The 13,694-nt window shown below is 35.4% G+C and overlaps 1 protein-coding gene across 1 annotated transcript; it reads left to right on the top strand.

The window, feature by feature from the left end:
• The first annotated feature begins 5,335 nt into the window (after positions 1-5,335).
• On the top strand, positions 5,336-13,317 carry TUBB (tubulin beta class I). The gene is made up of 4 exons (XM_056540572.1): positions 5,336-5,493; positions 9,595-9,703; positions 10,781-10,891; positions 11,185-13,317. The coding sequence occupies exons 1-4, from the start codon at positions 5,437-5,439 to the stop codon at positions 12,240-12,242; spliced, it is 1,335 nt and encodes a 444-aa protein (XP_056396547.1). The 5' UTR covers positions 5,336-5,436; the 3' UTR covers positions 12,243-13,317.
• The last annotated feature ends 377 nt before the right edge of the window (positions 13,318-13,694 follow it).

Genomic DNA, 13,694 nt, shown 5'->3' with positions numbered 1-13,694 from the left:
CCGCAGCTCTCCAGTGTGTAAAGGTGAATAAGGTTTATTAACCCAACATCTTGAGGAAGACTGCAATTGGGCAGTTGAAACGTTGTTCCTTGATGTTGGGTTAATAAACCTTATTCACCTTTACACACTGGAGAGCTGCGGTCTTTGTGTGGTGTAGATAGATAGATAGATAGATAGATAGATAGATGGATGGATCTGCACCAGGGTTGATTGGAAAGTGATTCATAATGAGAACTACGTCCAGGTTCACACATTACAGTATTCACTTAGATCTCAGGAATGGCCCCATTGCTATGGCAACTATTCCTCTGCACAGGCATTGATAAATCTCCTCATAGTGTTTTACATATATTACTAAACATTCATTATATATGAAGCTATACATACAATACTGTACATACATGTGTAGTGCTATATATATATATTACTATACATACATATACATAGAGTGCTATACATACAATACTGTACATACATGTGTAGTGCTATATATATATATTACTATAGATACATATACATAGAGTGCTATACATACAATACTGTACATACATGTGTAGTGCTATATATATATATTACTATAGATACATATACATAGAGTGCTATACATACAATACTGTACATACATGTGTAGTGCTATATATATATATTACTATAGATACATATACATAGAGTGCTATACATACAATACTGTACATACATGTGTAGTGCTATATATATATTACTATAGATACATATACATAGAGTGCTATACATACAATACTGTACATACATGTGTAGTGCTATATATATATATTACTATAGATACATATACATAGAGTGCTATACATACAATACTGTACATACATGTGTAGTGCTATATATATATATTACTATACATACATATACATAGAGTGCTATACATACAATACTGTACATACATGTGTAGTGCTATATATATATATTACTATAGATACATATACATAGAGTGCTATACATACAATACTGTACATACATGTGTAGTGCTATATATATATATTACTATACATACATATACATAGAGTGCTATACATACAATACTGTACATACATGTGTAGTGCTATATATATATATTACTATACATACATATACATAGAGTGCTATACATACAATACTGTACATACATGTGTAGTGCTATATATATATTACTATACGTATATAATTAATAGGGTGCTATACATACAATACTGTACATACATGTGTAGTGCTATATATATATTACTATAGATACATATACATAGAGTGCTATACATACAATACTGTACATACATGTGTAGTGCTATATATATATATTACTATAGATACATATACATAGAGTGCTATACATACAATACTGTACATACATGTGTAGTGCTATATATATATATTACTATACATACATATACATAGAGTGCTATACATACAATACTGTACATACATGTGTAGTGCTATATATATATATTACTATAGATACATATACATAGAGTGCTATACATACAATACTGTACATACATGTGTAGTGCTATATATATATTACTATAGATAGATATACATAGAGTGCTATACATACAATACTGTACATACATGTGTAGTGCTATATATATATATTACTATAGATACATATACATAGAGTGCTATACATACAATACTGTACATACATGTGTAGTGCTATATATATATATATATTACTATACATACATATACATAGAGTGCTATACATACAATACTGTACATACATGTGTAGTGCTATATATATATTACTATACATACATATACATAGAGTGCTATACATACAATACTGTACATACATGTGTAGTGCTATATATATATATTACTGTAGATACATATACATAGAGTGCTATACATACAATACTGTACATACATGTGTAGTGCTATATATATATTACTATACGTATATAATTAATAGGGTGCTATACATTCAATACTGTACATACATGTGTAGTGCTATATATATATTACTATAGATACATATACATAGAGTGCTATACATACAATACTGTACATACATGTGTAGTGCTATATATATATATTACTATAGATACATATACATAGAGTGCTATACATACAATACTGTACATACATGTGTAGTGCTATATATATATTACTATAGATACATATACATAGAGTGCTATACATACAATACTGTACATACATGTGTAGTGCTATATATATATATATTACTATACATACATATACATAGAGTGCTATACATACAATACTGTACATACATGTGTAGTGCTATATATATATTACTATACGTATATAATTAATAGGGTGCTATACATTCAATACTGTACATACATGTGTAGTGCTATATATATATTACTATAGATACATATACATAGAGTGCTATACATACAATACTGTACATACATGTGTAGTGCTATATATATATATTACTATAGATACATATACATAGAGTGCTATACATACAATACTGTACATACATGTGTAGTGCTATATATATATATATTACTATAGATACATATACATAGAGTGCTATACATACAATACTGTACATACATGTGTAGTGCTATATATATATATTACTATAGATACATATACATAGAGTGCTATACATACAATACTGTACATACATGTGTAGTGCTATATATATATATATATATATATTACTATAGATACATATACATAGAGTGCTATACATACAATACTGTACATACATGTGTAGTGCTATATATATATTACTATACGTATATAATTAATAGGGTGCTATACATTCAATACTGTACATACATGTGTAGTGCTATATATATATATTACTATAGATACATATACATAGAGTGCTATACATACAATACTGTACATACATGTGTAGTGCTATATATATATATTACTATAGATACATATACATAGAGTGCTATACATTCAATACTGTACATACATGTGTAGTGCTATATATATATATTACTATAGATACATATACATAGAGTGCTATACATACAATACTGTACATACATGTGTAGTGCTATATATATATATTACTATAGATACATATACATAGAGTGCTATACATACAATACTGTACATACATGTGTAGTGCTATATATATATATATATTACTATAGATACATATACATAGAGTGCTATACATACAATACTGTACATACATGTGTAGTGCTATATATATATATTACTATACATACATATACATAGAGTGCTATACATACAATACTGTACATACATGTGTAGTGCTATATATATATATTACTATACATACATATACATAGAGTGCTATACATACAATACTGTACATACATGTGTAGTGCTATATATATATATTACTATAGATACATATACATAGAGTGCTATACATACAATACTGTACATACATGTGTAGTGCTATATATATATATTACTATAGATACATATACATAGAGTGCTATACATACAATACTGTACATACATGTGTAGTGCTATATATATATATTACTATACATACATATACATAGAGTGCTATACATACAATACTGTACATACATGTGTAGTGCTATATATATATATTACTATACATACATATACATAGAGTGCTATACATACAATACTGTACATACATGTGTAGTGCTATATATATATATTACTATAGATACATATACATAGAGTGCTATACATACAATACTGTACATACATGTGTAGTGCTATATATATATTACTATAGATACATATACATAGAGTGCTATACATACAATACTGTACATACATGTGTAGTGCTATATATATATTACTATACGTATATAATTAATAGGGTGCTATACATTCAATACTGTACATACATGTGTAGTGCTATATATATATATTACTATAGATACATATACATAGAGTGCTATACATACAATACTGTACATACATGTGTAGTGCTATATATATATTACTATAGATACATATACATAGAGTGCTATACATTCAATACTGTACATACATGTGTAGTGCTATATATATATATTACTATAGATACATATACATAGAGTGCTATACATACAATACTGTACATACATGTGTAGTGCTATATATATATTACTATAGATACATATACATAGAGTGCTATACATACAATACTGTACATACATGTGTAGTGCTATATATATATATATTACTATAGATACATATACATAGAGTGCTATACATACAATACTGTACATACATGTGTAGTGCTATATATATATTACTATACGTATATAATTAATGGGGTGCTATACATACATAATATTAGTAACAGAAATATATATATATATACACACACACATTACTCTTCATATGGTGCTATACATATATATATATATATATAGTGCTTTACGTATTTCACCATATACATTACTGCATCTCATATCTGTCTGTCTCTCTATTCATGTCATATCTATCTATCTATCTCATATCTATCTATCTATCTATCTCATATCTATCTATCTATCTATCTATCTCATATCTATCTATCTCATATCTATCTATCTTATATATATCTCATATCTATCTATCTATCTCATATCTATCTATCTTATATATATCTCATATCTATCTATCTATCTATCTCATATCTATCTATCTATCTATCTATATCTCATATCTATCTATCTATCTATCTATCTCTCTATCTATCTTATATATATCTCATATCTATCTATCTATCTATCTCTCTATCTATCTTATATATATCTCATATCTATCTATCTATCTCTCTATCTATCTTATATATATCTCATATCTATCTATCTCTCTCATATCTATCTATCTCATGTCTATCTCTCTATCTGTCTATCTTATATATATCTCATATCTATCTATCTATCTCATGTCTATCTCTCTATCTATCTATCTTATATCTATCTCATATCTATCTATCTCATATCTATCTATGTCATATCTATATGTCTGTCTCTCTATCTATCTATGTCATATCTATATGTCTGTCTCTCTATCTATCTATGTCATATCTATATGTCTGTCTCTCTATCTATCTCATATCTATCTATCTACCTTCGTCCATCTATTTCCATCCCTCTCAGTCATCTATCTATATCTCCATCCCTCATCTCTCTAATATATCTATCTCTTATCTACCTGTCATCCACCATCCATGATATATTTAGGATCATGCCCATGACCAGTGAATAAATGATCATTTTCTAATAATATTGATACCAAACAAATCCCATTCTTCATCTGCAGAAATAACCTCCCCGATCTCTATTGTACAGAGGCAGAATGGCCGAGCTGGGGAGGTGACAGCCGCATCCCCCCTGGAGCCCCCCTGCCCCGCCCCTCCGCTGGCCCCGCCCCTCTAGCCCCGCCCCGCTCCTCTAGTCCCCGGCTGCCTGCCTTCCTCTCCTCGCCATTGTCTCGGACGTTCCATTCTAGAACGTCGCTGCCTCCAACTTTCCATCTCCGACCACCCAGTAATCTAGAACCATGAGGGAGATCGTGCACATCCAGGCCGGCCAATGCGGCAACCAGATCGGCGCCAAGGTGAGGTCCCCCAGTATATAGCGGTATAATGGGGTCACTGTGCCACATAGTGCGGGCACATGATGACTGAGCACCGGACAGGGACTGACACATTCTGACTGTATTATAAGAATACATTGTATTACGTCATATTATTTTATTTATCTAGAATAAGTAAAGAAAAAATTAGAAAATAATGATTCCATTGTGGTGGGATCTTGGTGAGGGGCTTGAAATGGCGGTAAGGTGGGTCCTAGATGTAATGTAGGGTTACAGCCATGAGGTCGGGGGGGCAGTCTCTGCTACAGCAGCTGCTGCCCGGTTATTTCTTTATCTTTACACAATATTGACATTTCATTTATAAATATTTACATTTTAACATCAGAATTTTAGAGTAAAATGTGAATTTCGATTTGATTTCTGCCTTTGATGTATTTTTTGGAGGGATTCTTATGGCTACATTTTGTTTGTTAGAATCTGGTTTATTTGTGTAAAAATATAAATTCACAGAACAGGGAAAATATTGAACACGATAGTATCAATCAGAGGTGTATTAAATAAAACAAAAACTAAAAAATATTCAATTTATAAAAGAAGATTTGTTACAAAATGTACAATTTTATATATTAGAAATCTTTGAATTGATGATTAATGTTTAAAGGAAATACATTTTATTGAATGATTTGACTTTTTTTTTTATTGATTTATTTATTAGTTTATTTGATTTGATTGAATGTGTTTTTAATGTATTGGATTGAATTGTATGTGTCCGGTCCAGATTGGCAGATGTTTCCTGGGTAACAATACTTGACTCTGCCCCAAGATTTCCCATGGATTAATGATCTTTCAGAATCCTTTTCTCATTCTTGGTATAAGCGGATCAGTGTTCTATGGCGCCAACTCGGTCGCCTGCCTCCCCCTCCCCTCCCTGCTCTTCTACTCTTTGTTCTCACAGAGTCTGTATAATGGGGAGGGAGTTTCCTTAAAATATCATCTGTGAGTCTGTAAAATCCCTAATACCCCACAGGGAGAGGTCTGATACCCTTCCCTGATGTCATTAAACCCATGAAATCAATATTTTCACCAATTCTTTTTGGAAGAAGAGATAAAAAGGTGTTGTGACGTAGACAGTATCTGCAGTGCAGCAGAGCTAATGCTATTACTGCTGGGATTAGGGGTTGGGTGTGTATCTGTATGGCCATCTGCAGTGTCTGACGAATCAGGATCACGTGGATTTAGAATACATTTATAATTATATTATATAAAAGGCATTTAGCAAATATAAAAAAATAAAATAAAAAAAATACTTGAATTCTAATTCCTAATATAGACAGTTTTGGAGTGATAAGGGTTTGTGATACTCCCGAATACTTAGAGATTTCCAGGCATTTTACAATCCACAACTCCATACGGCTACAGGGGCTATAAATAGGATGGGGACCTCCCTATTATAACGGGTTGGCAACATGGCTGGTGATGGCTCAGATAGCGGATGTGCATTCAGTGTAAGCTGTCTGCTGGTGACATCTTGGTGCAGCTGCAGTGCCACACCCTGGGGTTACCACTCCTCCCCCCTCCCACTGTAGACATCTGTGGATATTATCTATCAATTATATCTGATAAAACATTATATCCTTTACAGGAAAGAAAAGGATTGCAGTATTCTTTTATGTTTATATAGTACATTATGGAAAGGGGACTGATACATAGATAAATAGATAGATATACAATAGATAGATAGATATAGATATAAAATAGATAGATAGATATAAAATAGATAGATATATATGATATAGATATGAGATAGATAGATATAGATATGAGATAGATAGATAGATATGAGATAGATATGAGACAGATAGCTATAAAATAGATAGATATAAGATAGATATGAGATGCATAGATATAAAATAGATGGATAGATATGAGAGAGAGAGATAGATATGAGATAGATATAAAATAGATAGATATATATAAAATAGATAGATATATATGAGATAGATAGATATACCGTAGATATGAGATAGATTTATAGATAGATATGAGATAGATATAAAATAGATAGATATGAGATAGATATACAATAGATAGATATAAAATAGATAGATATATATAAAATAGATAGATATATATGAGATAGATAGATATAGATATGAGATAGATTTATAGATAGATATGAGACAGATAGATATAAAATAGATAGATATAAGATAGATAGATAGATATGAGATAGATATGAGATGCATAGATATAAAATAGATAGATAGATATGAGAGAGAGATAGATAGATATAAGATAGATAAATATGAGATAGATAGATATGAGATAGAGAGATAGATATGAAATAGATAGATATGAGAGAGATAGATAGATAGATATGAGATAGAGAGATAGATATGAAATAGATAGATATGAGAGATATATTAGATATAAAATAGATATGCTCTACAAATTATAGATATTAGACTGATGCGAATTACAATAAATTTACACAGATGATGGATATTATATAATACATAGGTAATGGATATAATGTTATAATGGATAGATGATACATTTGATAGAAATTAGATTGATAGTGATTAAAAAACTAATAATAAGGTCATCATTTAGTTTCAATTGATAGATATTAGCACAATAAATGGATATTGGATTGTTAACTCTTGGAAAATTCAATAAAATGTTATTTAAAAAAAATGGATATTGGATAGCGATTTTGGATATGATATAAGAAAGCAGCACTCCAAATAGAAAGATGCACGGGTGCCCCCTGTTGTTAATCCGGTCAGGGATCCAAATTTAATATGGATAGAAAAGCAGTGGCACTCCAATTCGGTGAAAAAAGTGTCGTCTTTATTGACTCCTCAGTGAGCTACGTTTCTGCCATGGCAGCGTGAGGTTGCCGAAACGTAGCTCACTGAGGAGTGAATAAAGACGACACTTTTTTTCAATGCTTTTCTATCCATATTTTGGATATGAGTTAGGCTGGGTTCACACCACGTTTTGTTAAATACGGTTCCCGTATACGGCTGGGAGGGGTGGGCGGGGCTTAATCTCGGAGCCCGCACTCAGCCGTATTCGGGAACCGTATTTAATGCATGTCTATGAGCCGACCGGAGTGAACCGCAGCCTCCGGTCGGCTTCGTTTTCGGCCGTATGCGGTTTCCCGACCGTAGGCAAAAACGCGGTCGACCACGGGAAACCGCATACGGCCGAAAACGAAGCCGACCGGAGGCTGCGGTTCACTCCGGTCGGCTCATAGACATGCATTAAATACGGTTCCCGAATACGGCTGAGTGCGGGTGCCGCAATTAAGCCCCGCCCACCCCTCCTCCCAGCCGTAAACGGGAACCGTATTTAACGATACGTGGTGTGAACCCAGCCTTAGATGGAAGGATATACATAGAATAGTGAATGAATATCCATAGAATGAAAAATAGATGTATAGACATTACATCGATGACTATTATGTAGGTATATAGATACGAGACAGATGACATCAGGGCATGATATACTCTGATATACACTGACTATTTTAGAACAAGAGGATATTTCATGATTGTTCCATTACCAATTTAAATAGTCAAGTGATGTCGTCATTGTCCTGATTCATGAGCCCATGACGTAATTTTGGGCTAAATAGCCACGTCCCGTTCCCCCCACTCCTCCATTTTCCCATTTGTAAGGCCGTATTGTTCTACAATTTCCTCTGTCGATGTGGAGAGAGGGGGAAGGGGAAGCAGGTCATAGTGTGCAAGTGAAGAGGCAAGGCGAAAGAAAAGGGTGGGGGAGGTCTGGCTTTCTTAGAGAGAACGGAAACTATTGTAAGACGACAGAAGGAACAGGACTCCTTCTGAAGACCACGTGATCTCCGGCTGCCTGAAGCCTCCATACATGCTGGCATTTCATTAAGATGATATATTTTATTCATGTTGGGGCTTTGTAGACGCATTTCATTTGTATCTAGGTCAGAAGAATAGGTTTGTGTTCGGGCAGCAGAAAAGAGGATGGGGTTAGCGCTTACTGTTTTCTACAATCATAAGACCATGACTGCCTCTGCTGTAAGACAGATTCCTATATATAACCTTATAATAATGTTTGTTATTTGGCATTGTCTTCTAGTTTTGGGAGGTGATCAGCGACGAGCATGGAATCGACCCAACAGGGACATACCATGGTGACAGCGACCTGCAGTTGGACAGGATCAGCGTCTACTACAACGAGGCAACAGGTACTAAGAGGAAGCCCTCTCCATGGAGAATCCTTAGATACTTCTCTGAGTATAACATAAACCTATATTGTAATAGATGGGTTTTAAATCTTAAATACAATATATACACACATATATATACATATATATATATATATATATATATATATATATATATATATATGCAGTGATCCCTCAACTTACAATGGCCTCAACATACAATAATTTCACATACAATGGTCTTTTCTGGACCATTGTAACTTGAAACCAGACTCAAGAAGAACTGACCAATCAGAATGGGCAATTTACTGGTAAAACCCCTGTATTACTGAAGTGTAAGCACTGACTGGTGTCTGGTAGCGCCCCCTACAGTACAGGGAGGTATTACATGTTCTGTACTCTTTACCTGTACCAGGGTTACCTGCTCCTTTGGACACCAGGTGAGGGCGGCTCCATGTTACTTTTTTAGGACACTTTGTACTTGTACAGGACCCTGAAGAAGCTCCTGTCCTCTATATAGACCAGTGTTTCCCAAGCAGGGTGCCCCCAGCTGTTGCAAAACTACAACTCCCGGCATGCCCGGACAGCCCGGACATAGACAGTGATTACAGCTCCCAGCAAATCTATATTACTTTTATATGTAAAGATTTGCTTTATCTGTATTAGTTATCTACTTATTTTTCTTTAATCCTCACTTTTTTCATATTTTTTGGATGACAAGTTGGTGGCTTCAGAACAAATTACCAGGTTTCCATAGAGTTATGGTCTCAACATACAATGGTTTCACCATACAATGGTCGTCCTGGAACCAATCAATATTGTAACTTGAGGGACCACTGTATATATATATATATTTCTCACTGAATAAAAAAATGATAATCCAATATTGGACATAAAGCACATTGGTAGGTCCAAACCCCAATAGGATCTAGTTCCATAGCCCATCTAGCATGTCCACCTGACATAACTCCGAACTTCCGTATTTCAAACAAAGCCTTTCCATCTGTGAACCTTAAAATGTGGATTAATACCGTCCAATGAAGATAACTCTTGATGCATAAATGACATTTTTTTCACCCTGATCTTGCTTTTCTTTAGGTGGCAAATATGTCCCTAGAGCCATCCTTGTCGATCTGGAGCCAGGAACAATGGACTCTGTCCGATCCGGGCCCTTCGGACAGATATTCAGGCCCGACAACTTTGTTTTTGGTAAGTTGCTCTTCTTGGATATAGACACATATGTGTGATGATCGGTCAAGAAGAAACTGTTTTTAAGAGTTTGAATTAGTAAAGTATATAGAAGAGACCAAACATGGTGTTCTGGAATGGAAGGTCCATTACCTTATACAATTTATTAGCATAGACTTCCAATTCACACATAGTAGTTATGCAAAGCTCTATATAATAGTATAATAATACAATTTAATAATATAAAAAAGTTTTTTATAGTTCTTTTTGTTTCTTCGCGAGAAATTAACTTGACATTTCTTTTCCTTCTTCAGGACAAAGCGGTGCCGGCAACAACTGGGCTAAGGGCCACTACACAGAAGGAGCTGAGCTGGTAGACTCTGTGTTAGATGTAGTAAGGAAGGAGGCTGAGAGCTGCGACTGTCTTCAGGGCTTCCAACTCACACATTCCTTGGGTGGTGGTACTGGTTCTGGTATGGGCACACTCCTCATTAGCAAAATCCGAGAGGAGTATCCTGACCGTATCATGAACACCTTCAGTGTGGTGCCATCCCCCAAGGTATCTGACACAGTTGTGGAGCCATACAATGCCACACTCTCTGTGCATCAACTGGTTGAGAACACAGATGAGACCTACTGTATAGACAACGAGGCCCTCTACGACATCTGCTTCCGCACTCTCAAGTTGACAACCCCAACCTACGGTGATCTTAATCATTTAGTCAGCGCCACCATGAGTGGAGTAACCACCTGCTTACGTTTCCCAGGTCAACTTAATGCCGATCTCCGTAAACTGGCAGTCAACATGGTTCCCTTCCCACGTCTCCATTTCTTCATGCCAGGGTTTGCTCCACTAACCAGCCGAGGTAGCCAGCAGTACCGTGCACTGACCGTGCCAGAGCTGACACAGCAGGTGTTCGATGCCAAGAACATGATGGCTGCTTGTGATCCACGACATGGCAGATACCTGACAGTGGCAGCAGTTTTCCGTGGCCGCATGTCCATGAAGGAAGTAGATGAGCAGATGCTCAATGTCCAGAACAAGAACAGCAGTTACTTCGTAGAATGGATCCCCAACAACGTCAAGACCGCTGTGTGCGACATCCCACCACGCGGCCTTAAGATGGCAGTCACCTTCATCGGCAACAGCACTGCCATCCAAGAGCTGTTCAAGCGTATCTCAGAGCAGTTCACTGCCATGTTCCGTCGCAAGGCTTTCCTCCACTGGTACACAGGAGAGGGCATGGACGAAATGGAGTTCACAGAAGCAGAAAGCAACATGAACGACCTTGTCTCCGAGTACCAACAATACCAAGATGCTACAGCAGAAGAAGAGGAGGATTTCAATGAAGAAGCTGAAGAGGAGGCTTAAACTATCTCCACCACTACCACCACCACTACCCTCTCCTTCTTCCTCATCTTTCCTCCTCCTCCTCCTCCTTCATTCTCAGGCTGGAAAAAAAAAGTTTAGCATTTGTTTTCCTCCATCTTTTTCCATTTTTCAGTGTTTTACTCTTCTGCTCCTCTATCCCTTCTTTATATTTGTTGCTTCAGTCATGTTCATGGTCAAAGGGCAGGCCTTTAGAGTAAGTGGATTACACCTCCGGTCCAGGGTATTAGATAGGCGGGAATGCGGTTGATAAGTCTTTGAAGGCTCCTTGGATTGATTACAGGTAGAATTTAATGTCCATCTTGAGTTCCATCGAACATGTCCGACAGCTTCAGCAAAATTCTTATCCTTTCTGTGGCTGAGTGCTGGTCTCGTCAGCCACGAGTAGGTTTTGTGATGCCTCCGGGCTTATAGGAGAGTTTGAAAGCCTCCTGGCGTTGGGATGCTCTTTTAGGTCCCATTTCAATGGTGATCATTCTTGATCCTTAACAAGAGTTTTCCTCTCCTACTCGTTTCCTTAACTTATTACTGTGATAGCATAACGCTTATCGGTCACTGCCATTTCTCTAGACAGGCGGCAGTCATAAGTATGGCTCCATCTTGTCCAGTTCTGTATAAGTCTTCATAAATATCGACTCTAATCTTTCTACCCGTAACTGGGTTCTGAAGCTAACAAATGCAGTTACTGCCCTTCAAGTTTAACAGTATTGAATATTTGTGAAGATTTCGGCCATAGTTCCAACCTCTCGGGGCCCCAAATTGGCTGTACACGGGACGTCCTGCAGTTAAGGAAACGATTGTATGTAGACAAGAACATATATATCACTTGTTAGCACAGAGAAGGAATTGTGGGGAAGAAGTTTTTTCAAAGTGAAAAGTGGATGTTTCATTTTTTTCCTGTAACTTTTTATCTTTGTTCTTCTCGTCATTCTTGTCTTCTCTTTTCTTGGATTTCCCCCATGCCATTATTATTTTTTATTTTACTGTTGCTTTTTCATATTGAAAAGTTGACAAGCCTGTGACAGAAAAAAAAAATAAAACCTTTTTTTTAAGTTTTGTCTGTTGTATCATGAGGTGATTATTTGCCAATAAGAAGGGGGGTGGGGTTTCACACTTGAGAGGGATAACCGCAACGAGCAATCGGAATGATCGAGGCGATCGCAGATCACATGGTTGATCGTAGGCAAACAACTCACACATACCCTACTACTACCACATAAAGGGGCACTAAACTTAATTGTCCTAAAAAAAACAATAATATCCCTACTGCTTACGTCTATGAATGACCGTTCTCAGCACTGGAGCACCTTCTACCTTCTCAGATTCCTTTGATTCTATGTCGTCACACAATAAGATGGTAATGACCCTCTGAAGAAGTCTACAGACAGTGGCTGATAACAGGTAACAATAGATGAAAATTAGCATTAGTATTTA

Source organism: Hyla sarda, chromosome 9 (genome assembly GCF_029499605.1).
Source record: "Hyla sarda isolate aHylSar1 chromosome 9, aHylSar1.hap1, whole genome shotgun sequence".
In the NCBI taxonomy this organism is placed as follows: domain Eukaryota; kingdom Metazoa; phylum Chordata; class Amphibia; order Anura; family Hylidae; genus Hyla; species Hyla sarda.
The sequence above is the reverse complement of the archived record's forward strand: the minus strand, read 5'-3'. Positions and strand labels throughout refer to the sequence as shown.

Bases quoted from the DNA above. Each gene is read 5' to 3' on its own strand.
- TUBB (XM_056540572.1), top strand. From the start codon at position 5,437: ATGAGGGAGATCGTGCACATCCAGGCCGGCCAATGCGGCAACCAGATC. The intron at 5,494-9,594 runs GTGAGGTCCCCC...ATTGTCTTCTAG, and splicing joins GCAACCAGATCGGCGCCAAG to TTTTGGGAGGTGATCAGCGA. The intron at 9,704-10,780 runs GTACTAAGAGGA...GCTTTTCTTTAG, and splicing joins CTACTACAACGAGGCAACAG to GTGGCAAATATGTCCCTAGA.